Below are 20,465 nucleotides of genomic sequence, written 5' to 3'. Positions count from 1 at the left end.
GTCAGAGCACTTTCTGTACACTCATAATAAACCTATATGAGGGTCACATGACTATATCCAGAGAGTTAAAGCCAAGCAGGAGATACAATGCTGGAAAAGGTGCACTGGACATGGGAATTTTAAAAACAATTGGTTTTCAGTGCAGAAATATATACTAACAATTGCCATCCATTTCAATCACTGAAAATATATAAAACACCTCAAAATTAAAAAATACATAAAATTGGAATGAATAATCTTTGAAGTCTACGACAATATTGCTCATAAAATTATTCACTGGTAGGTTATTGAAAGCCTGGGGTCTAGTCACAAATACATTTTGGAGTACATAAAGCAGTACCCTTGTAGTATGCTTTAGGTACTCTTATAATGTCTTTGTAAATTTGACCCAAAGCATCTCAAATGGGAATATGATGGGAATATTCATGGAATCATGAGTAATTAGTACAAACAGAAAGCAATGTGCCCTCTTTGCACTTTTAGGAATAGAGAAATTGACATTTGAGGCTGATTTACTAAGGCACATAAGAGAACCTATAAGAACACTCCAGTTGTACTGCTACCTGTACTCATTAATACTTTTGTGAAAAGGCCTCAATGGTTTTTAGACCAAGGGATACATGTAAGATAATAATTGCAAGGTTTTCAGAGAAACAACAAGCATGACAAATTATTATTTTACTCACCAAACTGGAAGCTGTGACTTCACTGCATGTAAGGCCTCTGGGACAGATTAAGAAATGTTCTTGCTCTTTACTGACTCTCAGCTATTAAAATAAAATAAAGGAACAAAGAATGTAAACTCAGTAAGAAAAAACAGGCCTAAAATAATCTACAATTGAATGAAACAGGGGGACATAAAGAAAATCCATAAACTGAAGCCCATAAATGGCCTTTTCATTGCAGCCCAATGCTTCCAGGAAAGCAGCTCTTCCTATCTGAAGATTGCTAATGAAAAATGGTGATTACGCATGTAAGGTATTGAGGTAGAAGTCCAAACAGTAATAATCTTCCCTGGAAAATCGATACAGATAGGTAAGTAAACTGACTGGGTGTCAAAATGTACAACCAGATGAGAAACTGTTTGTGTTGCTGTGATTGGCATGAAACAAAATTCTGAACCAAACATTTTTTTTCTAGAAATTATAGTAATACAATCATTAAACAAAAACATTTAAGAAACAGCTAAGACACTTTCAATTTCGGATTTTAAATAGAAAAAAAAGAAGCATGTGGTAACCAAATATAAAAAAACCACTTATTTTTATGGCAACAATACCTTGGGAAACATTGAGCAAAGTTGTTTTATTTGCTGTACTCACCAACAGCTAATAGAATACATATAAAGCCGGTATTACAAACATTCAGAACAGTTCTGAACAGGTAGAACAATAGCAGCTATTTCCATCTTTCTTTACTGCCCACACTGAAGTTAGAAACATTCCCTTGTTGGTTATCTGCACACTAATTTAAGGTTTTATTCCCAACTGGCCGTTAGAGTTGTCAAGGCAAACAACATCAGAGGAGAACAGAGGTATTAAAGGAGCAGTATCAATAGTATTACATCTGGGTATGAGGTCTCAAGTAGGTAATATCTCAAACGGCCGTACGAATCCTGTGATTATTGTATATGAAGACTTCAAAGTATTCAAGTAGCCAGTTCTATAACACTGTAACAGTACCCACATTTGGACACTTTGATGAAAGTCAAACCTGTTTAAAATATTGTCACAGTTAAAATCTGGGGTAAGATCTCATCTTCATGGTTATGTTGAGTATTGAAAGCTATACTTTCATATATATATAAACTGAGCCATTTTGTGGCCCATCCCAGCCTACTATAGCTTGGCATCTTGTAAGAGAATCCCCTAAGAGAGTGATGCTGTTTGTGTGAAGTTGTCCAGGTTAGTATTGTTGACTTCCTTGTGCACTAGGCAGACCAATGCCAATTGAATCTTGTCTATAGTGAGCACCAAAGGATTGCAGCATGGATTCCAGAGATAAGATGTACAGAAGCCTACAGGATTCCTTTCCTTGAAGGGGGAATGTTGCCTATGAAATTTGTAGGACTTACTGATGCAGAGAAGTTAAATGCGGAGGTAAATGGGACGTCACTCTCTTGGGGTGTCTGATACAGACTTTTTTGTTGTCATTGAACTTGAAGGTGATGTGTAATTCAGTGTGAAAGTCCACGGCCTTTGTACAAGGCAGGAGTGGTCGTAAGAAGCATATAAGTGGCATATGTGTCAGTATTTGAACAGTATTTGAATTTTTGTGTTGTGGTCTCCATTACTCTAATGGGCAGATTCTGTTTTAATGCGTTTTCAGGCAAAAGAATGACAGCATGTATGGGAAGAGGTTCAAGCTGATTTATATGTGAGCAATGCTTTCCTTTTTCATCATCTTGAAACACAGTTGAGTGTCATTGGCATAGTGCTCTGTGGATAGATGTTGGTTGCCTTAAAAAACCACCAGTTGTTCCAGTAGGGGGTAAAGACTGTGAAAGCGCACACCCCGGAGAATAACCCACACAACCAGAATTGGTTGTGATCTTGAGGTGTCTATGTCCACTAATTGTTTTCGGCCTTATAGGAAGGAATAAAATAATTTGATGATACTATGATCAATCCCCAGGCATAGATGTTGGAGCTTAAGTGCTACTGTATTTTAAGTGAAGGGAGGTGTAGGTTTTTTTGTTTGGGGGGGGTTCAACATGGGTCAGATTTGACAGCTCTATATTGTGGTGGAAATGTGCTTGTTGCTAAGGAGTAATTGACAGTTGTGCACTATTTGGAAGGCTACCTTTTACAATGTTTTGGGATTATGTATTGTTCATAAGTGTTACTAATATGAGGACGTTTCAAAAACTTCAATAGATGTCTGCAGTTCAGAGTTTTCTCTTTTTGGCATATTGTGGTTACATGAAGAGTTGTACAGATCTATATAATTTATGATTGTGGTTATTTAAAGAATGCCTAATCGACACATGAATATGGAGTTCTCTGGGGGTGTGAGGGATAGGATCCTAAGGCACTGCCAAAGCACATTGAAAATCCTGTACTCATGCCTGAAATTGGTGTCAAAGTATTAAACATATTTATCTCTCTTGATGTCCTGTTTCGGTCTTGTCTAAAACAGCTTCAGCTGTTATCCTATTTCATGCAATTAAACAGAGTCATAAATAATATATATACATATACACACACACACACACACACACATACATATACATAGAGTGGATTTGGGTCAGCCCTCCTCATCCATTGGCCTGTTGAACTTTAATTCACATTTTGCTTCAGAATACCGCAGTCCACTTCAACCAAAGGTTCTTTTAAACTGTGAAAGATGACATTTTTCTTGATCTCATGTGCACATTTGTGTCAAAAGAAGTGCACTTCAGTGCTGGGCTGGTGGGACAATGCTTTTAGTTGCCAATGTATTTTTTCCCATTGTTAATCTTTTTTTATTGTCTACAGACCTTCATGTGTTTAAACAATGTCTTCATGTTACAGTAATTTAGAGCCAAAAGTACCCTTTCTTTTTTATCAATGACAACCACATTTTTCTGTAACGTGCATTGAAATAAAAAGGGTATGTATATACATATTCCAAGTACACCCACTCACCCAATTATATCCAATGAGTAATGTGTTCTTAACTATAAAATGTATATTCCAAGCACATAGCCGCCACATACACGGTGGCATATTTATTCTTTCTGTTTGTTGCACATGCTTGCAATAAAAAAAAACATTGCATTGCCAAAAGCTTGTTTTTCATTGTGAGCATTTAGTTAATTATCATTTTCGACTTTTGTTTAACCAGCATTTCCTTCAAACTGCCTACTTTTATTGTGATAATTTTTTATTTACAGGAAGTAGCAGAATATGATGCATGTGTGCTGCTGGTGATAATGACTTGGTTCTCAGAACATTGTAAAGGTGTGCTGTTGGTGGTATATTAAAGTGTCTGTACTATGAGCTTTAGAATGCCTCTCTAGGTAACCAGTGATTGCTCAAGTGAATATGCGAAGAATCCTTTCTGTGGCCGTCTTGCAGGGATGAAGGGACAACAATTTTAACAGAATTTTCAGAAAATCCATGCAATGCACAAGTTTGTGATAACAGTGTGAGAAGACAGGGGACATGCAGTTGGCAAGAAAAGGCTAAATGGGCGAAGTAGGAGGTCTTACGGCACTTTAATAGATACTTTAGAATCCTTTAAATTGCTTTATAGGACTGCTTCATCAAATTACTTTACTGACTAGAAGATCCCAAGCAGAAAGAAAAAGATGCATAGTGCATTAGTGCAAAAATACTCAATGCACGAAATGGCCCTTAGAGTGACTCGACAAAGTGCATTTTAAAAGTGTGGAAAACGAACTGACCACTAATGGCAAGAAAATAGATTTCTTGCACACAAACTGTCCAGTGAATCTGAATACATTACAATGCAATAAAAATAGATCTTAGTTTCCACAGACAGTACACAATGTGCCTTGTAGAGGTGGTTTATCAAATACCCGTTTGTCTACAATTACAGAAAAATGCAATGTTTTCCTCGTCTGTAATGTCCCACAGCATACCAGATTGTCACGTGCAATCTTTCACAACGTTTCATCTTAATATTCATAAATTGTTCCATTGATTGTGCAGTTTCGTATCAACATTTACACCAACATTAGGACAGATGGATCGATGTATGCAAAACAGTTTTTTCTACACTAGTTCGTTGACGCAAACTGTGTTTTTGCATTTGTCATAGGATGCAAATGCAAGCAATTTAATCAAACTTCTTGCGCTCATCTCGTATGCAAATAAATCAGTGTTGCAATTTTCCTTTCCTTCCTTATTTTAATATATGAAAGTTGGGTGCGATTTTGTTACCTTGTGGTTCAACTGGAGCATTATGTTAATTTAGAAACAATTGATGATATTGCTTAGCCTGTGTATTTCAGAAATATTAAAATACAAAATAACTAGTTTTTAATAAACAGTTTAAGTAAACTAATATATTAACAAATAGGAAAGCTGTCAATGGAATACTCAAATAAGTATGGTATGTGTATATGTGCAATGTGTTCTAGGAAATGTAGAGATCTTGGTAGGTAGCAAGATTTGTACATACCACTTCCATCTAATAAGCATGCATGGACGGAGAGCAAACCATGTGACACATTTGACACGGGCCTATGGCGCTTCTGTGCTCACTCACCGTAACATAAGTGCTGCTGAGCTGGGACCAGCCATAAAGATCCAACAGTCGATATATGCTTGTGAGTTTGCACCGCATAAGCCGCTCACCCTTAATCATAGGTATGGAGTCATTGCAGTAGAGATCATTGATGGGTGTTACCGCCGAAAGACCTAGAAGGAAATGAAAACCTCTCAGTAATGCATTAATTTGAAATTCTTATTGTTAATAAACCAGGTAATATAAAATCACTATATGTTCAAGTATATGTTTGTCACATACTTGGGATAATTGTGTATTTCTGAAGTAATTCATTAGATTTGGGAAACTTCAAAAGCAATAAAGATTAACCGATCCTTGTTTCCTTGGGAAAATAAAGAATTTATTGTTTACTACGTAGTCTCTTATCATCTAAGATTCAGCAACTTTAAGGTCCTTCTTCTTGACTGTTAATTCATTTCAGTTAATTTTGGTGCATTTACAGAACACTATCGCAAACGTGCTGTCAACATCTACAAGTAAAATGGAACACATTACATAAAAGAATAGTCACAGTGCATCATCACAGGCGATCAGAAAAAGGGCCACAGAAGAAATGAGACCTTCCTGGATATGAAAAGAATTTAAAGTGGAAGAAACCGAGGGAATAACACATAAGACAGGAAATCAAGAAAGTGAGCTCGAGGGGAGATGATGAGGAGCAAAAGATTGAGGTGGGAAAGCAGAGCTCAAATTCCAAGTCGGGTGATAGATGGACTAGTAACAAGAAAGATGTGATAAGGACTAGCAGGACTCTCAATAAATTTTAAGACTGTAGTCACGATGCAAAAATAAGAAAGGAAAATGAGAATGAGAATTTGTGTAGCATGGAAAGTTAGGAAGATCGGTTTTACTTTTGTTATAAAACTAGAATCTGTAGGTACTTACAATTGTGAAGGTTTGCTTGTAAGAAGTAAAAGATGGGCCATAAATGATAACCCTACTACAAATGACAGTAGAATTTTGAGACCATCAGCCTCATATGGCTATCTAGGATATGCATACTTAAATATGAATTCAATATTTTAAGGGTTTTCAACAGGTCTGAAGACACATCGGTTGCCCGCAGAATTGTAAGAAAGGATTGTTTAGCAAGTACAGTTGGCAAAAGAAATTCCACAGAAAAACGTTCATGGGGCAACTTGCACATTCTGTGACTTGCGAGAGTAAATGTCAGTGGTGCTGGATGGTTGTGCCCAGGACTTAAATGACTTTCAGTTACCCATGATGGACTTGTTGCAACGGAAGCACTGTTCTCGAGTTTACTCACACCAAGCCCATACCAATTTACATTTCTCACACACTGTTCACTTCCCTCAGATCCTATAAAACACCCTCAGAGGCATTGGTCCTCAGATGGGCCTTTCATCGTCATAGTGAGGGGTGGGAAATCAGGATGTCCCACTGTCGGCTACCCAATGAAGACCAATAATTGGTAGCCAACTTGCAAATCGGAAATCAAATTCATATACACTACTCTCAAAACCATACTATAGAAATAGAGTACTGAAATTGGAAGACCCAACCTCATAAAAAAAAATCAGACTAACAAGAATTATGCACACTAAAAGCTCTGCTGTGGCTACACAGACCAAAAGCCTGGTGTTCTGAAAATAATCTATGACTTTCTTTATGAGGCATTTAGAATTCCTACCCAGGTTCTGTACAAGGAACATTAAGACACAATAAGAGACTCAGACAAATTTATTTCATTTGGTTATTGTATAAGAGATCCAAAATCAATGCATATAGTAACATTTTAAGAAGCTCAGTCATGAGTCTTATAGCTCGTATAATAAAATCACACATTGAACCAAAGTAAATCTATCGCTAGCAGTGGCGGCTGGTGACATCTGACAGAGGTGTGGCGTAAAAGTCACTGGCAGCGCAATGTGACGAGCGAGTGTAGCAAGCTAGCTCGATCCTATGAAAGGAGGTTCGGGGCATTCTTGCCCTGAAAAAAATTAGTAAAAAGAGCGGGCAAATGGTGCATTTTCAAGTACATTTCAGAAAGCAAGAATGTTAATAAACCATTCTATATATTCGCACCTTTCATCTTCTCCCTCATTATCTTTCATTCTTTCTGTCATCACTCTTACTCCTACCCAAAACCCTGCTTTTAATCCTACTTACACTTAAATATATTGCACATCTCTATTTACTCTTAGTTCTGTGGTTACTTCTACTTAGTCATACACTCTTGCACCCCTACTCAGTCCTATTTACACCAAATCATACTTCTAATTAGACGTACACTTCTTATCTTACTCCTTTTCTTGCTTATTCCTCTTCTTACTACCATGTTGATGCTTCACAGTAAATGCATAATGTAATAGCAGTGAAGGCTCGCAAATGAAAGGTGGGTCGTCTAACAATTAACAAAGTTTGTAAAGTGTACACAGACAAAGAACAACGTTACTTTGCTGTACATGAAAGCCAGGCGTATTTTTCCAGAGTGTGGGTGACAAGTGTTAAGTGAAACAATTTACAAACAAGGGATTGCTCGAAATAATGTTTTTGTGTTGACGTTAAAAGCTAAAATGGAGAGTACGCCCCAAAGCGCCACTGAAGTGAGATAACATATGCAGCTTGATGTCTACACACTGAGAAAAATAAGCTACTTACAACAGTAATAATAAAACAGTCTGGAAAGGGTGCAGGCAAACAAACACTGATGTAGGAAACGTTACCTTTTTGGTCAGAAAATGTCAACCCCCAGCTTCTACAAATGTTATATAGTTTGCCCAACAAGATGAACGCAAGTAAGGACATGTACCATCGCAGCAGAAAACACAGGCTCTCCACATCCCCCAAGCTGTCAACATCCGGTCAGTATCCCACCCAAGTACAGTCACAGCCGAGTCCAACCTTACCTAACTCCCTTGGTCAAAAGTGAAGAAGCATGTATGTGGAAGAAAACCAAGGTTATGGGAAATACTTTAAAACCAATGATCGGAACTTCTGCGAGAGATTTGTGTAACAAACTACCAAGAATTTCACCCGCACATAGCGCATAATACGGGTCTGACATTCCCTGACCCCATAAAACCAAATCAGGGAAAGATTCCCATGCCAAATATCCACAGAATCAATCACGCCAACTTCACTTGTCTGGGCCCTGAGAGTGGTAGGGCTCCTCTACTCAGACCTGACCCCGAATTAGCCCTGCTGGGCTCAGACTTAAGTGATGCCAGACCTCACCGCGCATCCTCCCATGCAGGCACACCAGTCCACAGGAAAGGGGATATCTAATCTTCAAGTTCTCACAGCAGACGAGCAGCTTTTTAATAAGCGTAGAGTATGATCTGCTGTGGCTCTCAGTGGGTAGAAGAGAAAGTGTCTACATCGTCTGAGAAAAACAAGCAGCTCAGCTACCCAATGCCTATGCCCAAATAAAAGCGGAGACAATAATGAGCGCGTACGAAGATCTCCGGTTGTGCGGGGGGGGGGGGTTAAATTAACCAGGTTAATTTAATTAATAAAACTTACCAGGCCAGGCATCTCCTCCGGTCCCGCGTCGCATCACGTCGCCTCTGCAATGGTGGAACTAACTTCTCCCCGCTATTTTCTTTTGCCGCTCAACAGGAAACTAACTGCCAATAGGGCACGGGCGGCAGTAACTCAGCCAATCCTGGCGCAGCACAACATTGCCACTGCGCCAGGATTGGTTAAAGAGCAGGGCTAATACTGCCCATAATGAGACCCGGCTCCCCCGGGTCTCTGCCTGTGTTCATGCTAGAGGAGGAGGAGGAGGAAAGGGGCTACTGCGTGTGTGCGCATGCGTGGGCAAGTCGAAAAAATGACTTGCCCTAAATGCGCACACACTGCTGCTGGCTGCCCTCCCTGCCACGCTGTGCTAGCTATATGCCACTGCCAGCCGCCTGCCACTCACTGCCACAGGCCCGCCCCCACCCTTCCGCGATCGCATGAATACAGTGACTCACTCACTTCGATTCTCCGAAAATAAATTCTGACTGCTGCGCTCGTAATTTTAAATATGGGTATGCGCAGACAGTGTCAGACAGTGACGTGACGGTCGTCCATGGCTAGTGGGGCAACGCCCCAACGCCCCCAATGGATGAACCGCCACTGATCGCTAGATATAAGAATCCATAAGCGGATGGTATTGGAATAAGAGATCCTTATCACCTAGAAAGGCAGGAGGATGGTTCACAAAAGCTCTCTTAGAATGGGTAAAGGGATCAAGTTATAGTGAACTAAGCAAAAGCCCATAGGCATGGGCAAGGGGGTTGGAGCAATAAACAGGAAAGTTCAGGTCTGGTCTCTCACCATACAGCTCCAAAGCGTCCAACAGGAAAGTTCATCAGCAAAGGGAAAGGGCAAGTGGCATGAAAAGACAGTCTGGCAGTCAGGAGACAAGGAAGTAAAGGGGGGCTGATGAACCTCCCTCCTCCTAGGAAAGTCACTTTTTATACTTCAAAATCATTCATTGTGACATCAATTGTCACCACACCATGGTCTGGGCATCATGTGATCGCTTTTACCTTCATCCGGTAAAAATTGACACACCAACATACTCTTCCATGCGGTTCATGAGAAACAATGGTCCATTCCGTCCTATCAGGGGAGCTTATTTATGGGGCGTGGCCAGCCAGCCAAACATGGCGGAAGTGAGTTGCAAGAGCTCTGTCCTCTCACCACTGATTATCCTGCTATATGTTAGCATCCCCTGCCATCCAGGCGCAACCATACTGCACAAAAGTGCCTTTGCAGTGGTAGCCCACGCTCTTGATCGGAGGAAGGCGGAGGAAGGCGGAGGAGGCGAGAAAAGCCACAATTGCGAGCCCACAGGACCCGACTGTTAGACCTGGCACCATTGGCGTGGGTCTCCCTTCCAATTATTTTGCTGTTGCCTCCTGTGTTTTTGCTATGTTTTTGCTAATCTAGATGCTTTGGGCACTTTGCCACTGCTAATCAGTGCCAAGGTGCAAGTGCTCCCTATTGTAAAGTATGTAATGGATTAGTGACTCCATGATTGGCTTATTTGGTTTACTTGTCAGACCCTAATATAGTGCACCGCAGGTGCCCAGGGCCTGTAAATCAAATGCTGCTGGTGGGCTTGCAGCACTGTTTGTGCCACCCCCTGGAGCAGCTTGTAACCTATGGCTCAGGCCTGCCATCGCAGACCCTGTGTGCAGCCTGGGACTGCCATCTCGACTTGGCAAGTGCACCCACTTGCCAGTCCCAAAGCCTTCCCTTTTCTACATGTTAGTCACCCCTAAGGTAGGCCCAAGGTACCCCCATGGGCTGGCTGCATTGTATGTAAACGGTAGGACATGCCCTGATGTGTGTGGCATGTCCTGATAGTGAATTACAGCCAATTCCGTTTTTCACTATTGCAACGATCCCTGTTCCCAAAGGCCAGAATCGGCAGTTTGATGATAAATCTTATAATCCTAACTGGCTCAGTAGAAATTCGAGTTTAGTATGCCTGAATGATAAAATACATCTTTTAGTGAAGTTGGTTTTGACATTCTGTGTTTGAAAATTCCACTTTTAGAAAGTAGGTATTTTTTTGCCTAACCATCCAAGCCTGCCTCTGCTAGGTTGTGTATTCCATGTCTGGTTTGTGAGTGACAGGGGCTCGGGTGGCTCCAGGAGACAGGGTGAGTCAGCACAAGGCTGGATAGACCTATCTGCATGAGGAGTGGTGGCTCCACCTCCTTTGGTGAGTCTGATGACCCTGGGCCACACTGACAAAGGAAGAAGTTGTGCACTGACAGAATGCACCCAGAACTGGTTTGGACTAGGTACAGACACTCTCTGCCTTCAGAGTCAAAGGACTTTACAGTATAAGTATTGGGGCCCAGACCCCAGAACTTTAGATCAATTCTGGGAATCAAGACGATGCTTTGCAAAGGAGAAGAACCAGAGAAGCTGAAGGAGGAGACTACCCCTGTGCTGTGTGTTTGGGTGTTGGCCTGCAGTGATTGCTTCATTGCCAAAGAAAGGAGAAAAAGGACTGAGTGTGCTTTCATCATCTTGAAGAAGAATCTCCAAGGGCTTGAACTGTGCTTGCCTCCTTCTTGAAGTCTTAGGGATACAAGAATTCACCACCAGCTCCCCCTGAATTCCCTTGCTGGGAATTGAAGTCCCTTCCGTTATGCTGGGCCATCTAAGAGACTGTGTGTCCCTGGGAGCGGGAAGCGCGACTCAAGGAAGAGAAGCGTGTCGCTGCCGCAGCAGTTGCCGTCGCATCGCCGTTGAAGTGTGCCACCTCTCCTGCATCACCGAAGAACATCGCATCACCGGAGAAGCGTGCCGCTGCAGAGGTCGCCGTCGTATCACCGGAGAAGCGTGTTGCAGGGCCTGTCACGGGTAAGAAGTTCATCGAGTCGCTGCACGGCCGTTGGGCATGCATGCATCGCATCTACGTTGTCGCACCGTAACCAAGACACCAATTTGTCGCATTGCACCGGAGCGTCATCGGAACGGATCGCAGTAAGAAACCGGTGCGTCAACTCCCCACACAGTAAGGAAGCGAGCCTCAACTCCCCTGCACAGCAGTAAGGAACCGAGGCATCCACTCCCCTGAGTGTAAGGAACGGCCATAACCTTCCATGCGACCATTTTGCTTGTTTTGCGTTACGCATCCCAGGTACTGTGAGAGTAAAGTATTGCATTTACAATCTAAAGTGAACTAAGCTATTTCTACCATTTTAAAGACTTATTTGGATTACAGTATTGTAGATTTTTGTTGTTTGGTCTTGTGTTATGTCTAAACTGGTGTGGTGTCCATTTGTAGTGTTTTCACTGTATTACTGTATGTGTTAAAAAATGCTTAACACAATGCCTCTGAGATAAGCTTGTCCGCTCGTGCCAAGCTACCAAGGGGGTGAGCAGGGGTTATTTTAGAAGTGTAGCCTCTAACCCTGACTAGAAGCAAGGGTCCCTATTTGGCCAAAGGTACCTACCTCTGCCAACTAGAGACTCCCAATTCTAACACCGACAATGAGGAGTTAACCACCGAAAGCACTCGTAAGCGTAAATCACACTTGTTAAGCGCCGAGCTCCCCCGGCCAACACGAAAACTACAGAGATCATCGCTGGGGGAAATTGCGGACAGTCGCTGCCTGTGAACGACCCAAGAACAGCCACGGCCACCAAGATGACTAAGAACCCCATGGCGGCCCAGCAGTGGTACGCGCAAAAACAGCTAAATACTGAGGCCTGCAGACGCGGCCCATGAGGTACGGGCCTGCGCGCATCAGACGGCCAGAGCAAGCGGGAAGCGTCAACAAGCTCCCAGGCCCCTCCACATGGTTGACCAGGGCCTAGGCTGCGCAGACACGTTAGAAAACAGCACGACGACTGGCAAGATGCAGACTTGCCCGGAGGCCGAATCGGGCCTAGGTCATCTACTTACAGAGGCAAGAGGTGCAACAACCCGGAAGCGCTAAAGCATGGACGTGAGGGGGAGACAAACACCTGCTCCGCGCTGATCCACAACGCGACAAGTTGAAGTGGACGCAGTTAAACAGCTTACATACCCAGACCGCCCTCCCCCCACGCTGAAGCATAATCCGCCGGATAGTGCCCAGAGACACCTGAACACACGCCAACAAGCCCGGCGCTGAGGCACGGGGAAGTCAGACACCAGAGAGGACATATCTCACTTTAAAAGAGTAGGCTTGATCAGGCCCCAACAATGCCCATACAAGGCAGAGGCAGTAACCAGAAGACAAAACACAGGTGTGCAATCTCGCACATACAGATCCCTGTATTCGTGAGCCTCATATAGCGAGTGGACAGCTCCTCCACGAGATTGGGCCTACTGCACAAACAAAGTCACTATTCCATCCTGATAATACCTGCACGCACTAGTGGCGAATGCTGACAGCACAGCAATTAGTAATGGGCCGCCTACGCACAAACCCTCAACAGCTAAATGCACCCACTGGCAGCTCAGAAGAGGCAACGGCGGACAGAGACATAGCCACAGAAATGCCACGCCCAACACTTGCTGTCAAACTAGACTCTGTTCTGGCAGCAGTAGAAAAGATAGAATCTGCGCTGGATAAGACCTGCTCCTTGTTGGAGTAAAAAATCGACAAGGTCACCTCGGATTTCGCCCTTCTATGAGCTGACCATCACAAACTCAGGGACAAGGTGCACCTCCAGGAACAAACACTTGCAGAGCTAAAACCAGTTACACAAAGCCACACCATAGCCCTACAAGACTTAATAGACCGTGTGCACGACCTAGAAGACAAGGTAGAAGACACAGAAGGGTGCTCGCACCGCAACAATATCAGGGTTGTGGGACTTCCAGAGGGTGAAGAAGGACAAAGACCAGAGGAATATGCCGAGCACTGGATCAGAGACTTGCTTCCCACCGGCACCCTGTCTTCCCTCTTTGTGGTCAAGATAGCACACCGTGTCCCTGTGCAAAAGTCGCCCGCCGGGAGCCCGCCCACATCCATTCCTGTTTAAAGTCCTCAACTACAAGACTCGATCCTACACAAAACCCGCAAGCTGGCAGACATAATGATCGGAAGCAATCAAATCATGATCTTTCAAGATTACACAGCACAGTTCCAACGCCGTAGAAGCGCATACACTGCCGTGAAAACACAGCTACGCGACCTTGGTCTAAGCTACTCATTACTATTCCCTGCTAGGCTTCACATGGTTGCAAAAGGATCGGCGCACTTCCTCGATTCACCCGTTGAGGTTTGGGACTGGTTGGAGGAATCAGGAAATCTGACGGGACCCAGACCGCCTGTGGAAGACGAGCCAAGAAAACTCTACAGGAAAAGACCCCTTTGGAGTAGGTACAGTGGATATCGATAAGGAGCCGCTGCGACTTCCACAGCCCCCGACGTGGAGCAGAGGAGAGCGAAGAGGCATCACAAGTGACTGTGACATTGGGAACTGCAACTCAAAATTCCGACAGCCACTTCAGCCCATCCAGATCTTCATAAACTGGGGCATTAATGTCATCCAGACTCAAGGACCCTGAAGAGTTTCCATTGCCGGAAGTTACGCTACAAACAGCTGACAACATCATATGAATCTTTCCAAGGCCTCCTGTGAACTCAACACAACTCACGCAACTACAAGCCGTGCTGGTACAATGCTATGTTAAATAATACGCTGATTACATAATTGTTCTTTACAAAATGTGGCGACATGTGCACCGCGCCGCAGACTGGTTGAGGGGATACACAGCTGTAACAGACATCAAGGGGCAAAACGTTCCCTGCCACCAGCGCACCACACAAATTCATGCTACACGTCAGTTCAACACAGTTTTAGCCTTAAGTTGGGCAAAACAGTTTGGACGAATTCCCACTTGGAACTCGCCCTCATGGTTATACATAGTTCAGTTCATGCATGCACCCTGTTTTTACCAACAATGAGCTGGAGCACACCCCCACGGGTCAAGAGTCGCAGCACCCTGCACCCCCTGCGCGGTCCAGGTAATTGTAAGAAGAAAACATGGTACAGGTCAACGTAGTCACATGGAATGTACGCAGTATACACACACCATCATACAGATATGCAATCTATGCCTATCTGCGCGCAGAGCCACTGACATAGCACTGCTCGAAGAAACACAAATGTCCCACACGGAACTAGGGCACCTCCGACACAGCTGGAGAGGTCAAATACACGGTACCAGCTACTCTGCACATGCGCAAGGCGTCCTCATATGGGTGAGAGCAGGGGTCCCATTTACAAGTGAGGAGGTGCTGGTCATCCCTGAAGGCAGATATGCGCTTGTGAGCGGACAGCTCAATGGCCAACCAATACTCCTTGGGTCCATCTATGCCCCGAATGTCAGCCAACCCACATTCCTAGAAGGCCTCACAAACATTTTAGCAAGGTGGGGTCCCCTGGCTCCTGGGAGGGAACTTTAATTCTGTACTTAATGTAGACTTGGACAGATCGTTCCCGCCCTTGTCCAAACCGCAGCAATGTCCAATGCGCAGGTTCTCACACACTAGCTGCCACACTCTGGTCCACCGAATAAAGTACCTAGGCCGGACACACGGACCATAATCCCCATATACTGAAACTCACTTGGGAACCTGAACGCCCCCACGTGGAGACTCCAAACAACCGCACTCGAAGACACACCACTTCGCTCCTCCCTGGGCACGCTGATCCTTGAATACTTAACACAGACACAGCAGAGGACACACTAGTGGAATGGGAAGCTTTCAAGGCTACGACAAGGGGACACTGTATGGGAGGGACATGGAGCATACATAAGGCTCTCACCTCCAGCCTCAGTAAAATAGAACTAGAGCTACTGCGATATGAGACAGAGGGGGAGGGTGAGGGCAGGGACAGACACCATCTAGAGACACTGCTCACACAGCACGCGGTGTTGATGGAACACCTCCGCTGTCACAATGACACCACGCACACGGCCTGCACGCATGCTACCGCTGATCGCGTAGGACTTGCCTGGCTGATCCGTCAAGAACAGGCCCGCACATCGATAGCCGCACTACGCAATGGCACAGGGCTTCTAGTGCACACACAACTGGACATCCACACAGCCCTGACACAGCACTATCAACGACCTTACCAATCCTAAAGCCACTATGAATCGCACGCTCTCCCGGCTTTCCTAGATCAGGTGCAACTGCCTGAGGCGACACAGGTACACAATTAGATACAGGATGCGCAGATTTCGCCAGAGGAGATTAGGGACGCAATTATGTCCCCGTCCACGGGGAGACTCCGGGACCAGATGGACTCCTGCAAAAAATTACAAGGCATACCAAGCGTCATTGGTGCCCTGACTACATACCCTCTACGCAGCTGCTGTGGATGAGGGACAGCTCCCTCCCTCACTATGTGAAGCACACACTTGATCTCACTGCCAAAACCTGACAGAGACCCAACAGACATGGGTTTATACAGACCCCTCGCCCTGCTTAACACTGACTACAAAATCTTAGCGAAAATGCTAGTAGATAGATTGGCACAGGCAGTCCCCGCCCTGGTACACACAGACCAAAACGGCTTTGCGCCATCTCGAAACACCTCACTCAACCTGCGTCGCTTCTTTTGAATCGCACCCTATTCCGTATGCGAATGGCCGAGAGCAGGCTGCCTCATACTTGATCTCGAGAAAGCATTTGATTCTCTTGAATGGAATTATATGTTTGCAACTCTCGAAAAATACAAATCAGGCCCCGATTTCTTACATTTGAGCCGCCTACTTTACACAAACCCTGTGTTGAGAACGAATGTGGAACCAAACGTGTCGGCCGAGATCCCCGTGCGATAAGGGACGAGACAAGGCTGCCCGCTGTCCCCTCTCCTTTTCGCGCTTGTGATGGAGCCACTGGCAGAGTCACTAAGAACACAATTACATGATGGGATACCGCTGGGCGATGGCACACATGCGGTGTCTCTGTATGCCAACGATATGTTAATCTACCTAATGGAGATCACTCAAGTGCCAGAGCAACAAGCCCAAATCCTCAGGGAATTTGCAACTGTATCAGGGTTAAAAGTAAATGTCGCTAAATCTAAACTATATGCTTTTAAAGAGGAGTGCCGTGACCCAGGCCTTATACTCAAGGATGTGAGAGTGCAGTGGAGCGCTTATACATTCCGCTACCCGGACATACGTGTCTATCGCCAACCAGTAGACCTCTTTGACGGTAACCTAGGCAGAGCGCTGACGGCCGTGAGATCCCAGATGCAATTCTGGAGTATGCTTCCCCTTGCTGTGGTGGGTAGAGTGGTGCTGGTCAAAATCGTGGCTCTGCCGAGATTCCTGTATTACTTTGCCAATTTCCTCATTTATGTGCCCGCCTCCTTCTTTACCACGTTGTAAAAAAGATGACCAGAGACTTCATCTGGGGCCCCAATCAACATAGGGTGGCGATTAAAAAACGATATTTACCCACAGACCAGGGGGGCCTGGCAGCACCTTGCTTCGAGCACTACTACCCAGCAGCCCAATTTCAATGAGTCGCCAGATGGATGGCAGACCATCAGCGCGACTACAGGGCGACCACATGCCCACCGTATATGCTCCCCCAGATCCTTGCGCTCTTCCACCCTGGCACACGAGTGCCTCCCCCAAAGCCCCAGTTTGTGAACGTAGCATACAGGTGCTACCTTAGAAAACTCTACTTATCCTGGGACACGAGGCCCTACGCCCCCGCGCTCCCCCTGGAGGGTGCCCCTAAGGGACAGGCAACACTTACAGCTGCAGAACGGCAACACTGGCACGATGCAGGTATACAAACCCTGGGAGATCTTTATCATGAAGGCTCGCTTATTCTCTACACTACACTAATGGACAACAAGGGACTCCCTGCAGGGCAATTCCTCCTACATCGATCATTGGTGACACACTCTCAATGAAATGGGGAGACCTTGCAGATGAGCCACAAACACACCTCAATGTGCAATACCTACATGTCATGGGATGTGGTAGGCACCAGACACGTTGGTTTGCTGCCTCGTTGCGACAACATGCAGCGGTAAATCTAGACCCCCTCAGACAGAAATGGGAACATGACTTGGGCAGACAATTCACAGACAAAGAATGGGAACAGGCGCTGGCCAGTCCAGTTCAGATCCCCAGAAACGCGAGATTTAGGCAGATGCAATACTACACCACACAGAGGGCGTACCTCACACCAGCTAACATCAACAGATACTTTCACAGCCTGCCCCAGATGTGCTGCTGTAGATGCAGACTTGGTGCACATGCTCTGGGGTTGGCCAGCCTGAGGACATATTGGGATGGGGTAGCAAACACACTTCGCACCTGCACCGCGAGAGAGATACCTTTTGACTGGCCAACATATCTGCTGCACATATTCCGTAGGACACGAAACACTAAAGCCACCTCCAGGTTCTCGGACATGGGCATGGTGACAGCCAAGGAGCTAATAACAAAAAGGTGGAAGGCACCAGATCCCCCACATATACAAGCATGGAGTCACTCTATTCTTGCATGGGCCAGAGCCACAGGCATAGCGATTCAACATGAGGAAGCCATGGACCTCAAGAAAATACCTATATCCACAAGCTGGGAAGGGATTCTGACAGCGCTACAGCAGGGCGCAGATCAGTCATATCAGCCCTTGCAAACACCTGACCGGGTGGAGTGATTCCGCGCATGCGTCCAACCATCAAGGCAATGGACAGAGGCGCAGTAAGCACACACACGTGCCAAAAATGGCAGACACATGGGGTTGTTTCAGCTCACCTCCAAGTTTTGTACCCCTTCTCCTTGTCTTTTTACCCCTTCTCTCATCGCATGTACAGTTTGCCAGATGAAACTAAGCTGAACTGGACTTAAACGTTATACTCACTATGTGGCAAATCTGTGGGACAAATAATGTAATAGGACATATGAGGCGTGACCGGGCAATTGTAAAATACAGGATCTGACACATTATCATACCGACTACATGAACATGTGAAGTAATTACCATTGTTAATGCAAAAATACATGACAGAAATTGTTGCTGCATGTTGTTTCATGATGTTTCAACTGCTGGAGATAAAACTATAAAACTAAATAATCAATAAAAAAAATTACAAAAAAATCAGGGGAGCTTATTTACTTTGTTGTTCTTTATGGATTTTAGTGCAAAGGTCAGGTTCCCATTAATTCAGACAAAGAGCATCCGCAACGATTGACAGAGGATCACCCTAAAATTAGGCGACCGCCCCACCTCAATCCTCCTTATGCTGACAAAATGGTAATAATATCACAAACCACTAATGGTTTGCAAATCTTGATCACAGGTTTTGTCTCATACTCAGAGGGTAAAGATATGAAACTGAATCTAGCAAAGACATTTGTATTAGCTTGTGGGACTGACAAAATGAAGATAAGGACATACCAGGTAAAAAAGCAAGCATTAACTCAAACCTAGAGCTTCTCTTATTTAGGTCTAATCTTCTCTAACACTGGCTGTTGGAATCCACCCCTGGAAACAGGTAAAATAAAATTTCTGAGATCTACAGAAGCAATTCTAAGATTTGCTGAGAGAATTGGTAAAAGTAAGATAGATTTTACACCTATATAAGAGCAAATGCATTAGTAGGGTGACCTCTGGGACCGCCGTATGGGGTATGGCAGATAGCATGCTACTACAGCTGTCAGAGAACACTTTTTGTTTAGGCTTTTAGCAGTGCCACTTACTAATTCTACCTACCTTGTTCATAACAAACTAGCAGTCCCCTATATTGAAGACACCATTAACATCAGCGTACTCCTTACCTGGCATAGCATTTGGAGCAAGGCCGGAACTAAATTTACAAAAGCGGTAATTAAAGATTGTCTGGCCCTTGACCACAGAGATAAAATCCACTGGCTGGGTCATGTAATAATCTTTTAAATAAGATAGACTTCAGTCTAGATGACCCAGCTAGCAGGGAGACATCGTTTACCACGCATCCAATTCAACGTGGTACTATTACATCGTGGTTTTCACTATGTAAGTTGTTACACCGACTTGCACTGGAGGGCACGGTTGATTAAGGAATAGTGTAAATTACTGTTTTCCAACATCTTCCCTACTGTATGTAGACTGGAGTTTGAATAGTAATTCACACTATTCCTAAGTCCAGCGCAAGTCGATGTAACGACTTGCGTTGTGAAAACTGCGATCTAACAGACCATGCTGAAATGGCACTCGTTGTATCGTCATACATCCAGCCAGCATCGTATACTATAGCAAAAAGGAACTGAAGTTACTCCTTTTAACACATAGAATGGCCAGGAGGGAATCCAGCGAGAACGTTAAACTGTTCATTCTGAGATATCTTGCTGGACCCATACAACCGGGCACTCAAATTTATCAATCCCTTGTGCCAACCCTACAGGACAGAATTTACCTCACAAGGCTACGGTTAAGCACTGCACAATTTCTGATACCATTTCCAAGCCTGGAAGTTTGGAAAGAGAACTTACCCAAATATCCTTGTGATGGTTTATCTGTGCAGTCAACTCACTTTGTACAGTTCCGCAAATTTTACCAGGGTGTCAGGAAGCATTTTAAAACCACTTTTTAAGGCACATAGTTTATTTTATTATTAGCTTTTCATGCAAACTTGACACAGTGGAGTTTTTTTTGTATTTTCTTCATTCATATATTCGGCCATAAACGTAAGGAAGGCACACAGTTATCTAGAAAATTTAGTTTATAAGCCTGTCTAACATGTTTTTACTTTTTCTTATGTCGGGAAAGATCTATTCTTTAATTAAGTGCTGTTGT

At 44.4% G+C, this 20,465-nt stretch overlaps 1 protein-coding gene across 2 annotated transcripts in view; it reads right to left on the bottom strand.

Annotated features, from left to right (window-relative positions):
- ADD2 (adducin 2) overlaps positions 1 to 20,465 on the bottom strand; it is a 422,666-nt gene that overhangs the window by 241,097 nt on the left and 161,104 nt on the right. For both annotated transcript variants that reach the window (XM_078666540.1, XM_078666541.1), the window contains exons 4-5: positions 5,215 to 5,366; positions 687 to 767 (exon numbers count right to left, since the gene is read on the bottom strand). In XM_078666540.1, the coding sequence (XP_078522666.1) occupies positions 687 to 767; positions 5,215 to 5,366 (233 nt within the window). The remainder of the gene's footprint in view (positions 1 to 686; positions 768 to 5,214; positions 5,367 to 20,465) is intronic.

The sequence above is a fragment of the Lissotriton helveticus genome, chromosome 11, assembly GCF_964261635.1.
Source record: "Lissotriton helveticus chromosome 11, aLisHel1.1, whole genome shotgun sequence".
In the NCBI taxonomy this organism is placed as follows: Eukaryota; Metazoa; Chordata; class Amphibia; order Caudata; family Salamandridae; genus Lissotriton; species Lissotriton helveticus.
This window is presented reverse-complemented; position numbering and strand designations above follow the sequence as displayed.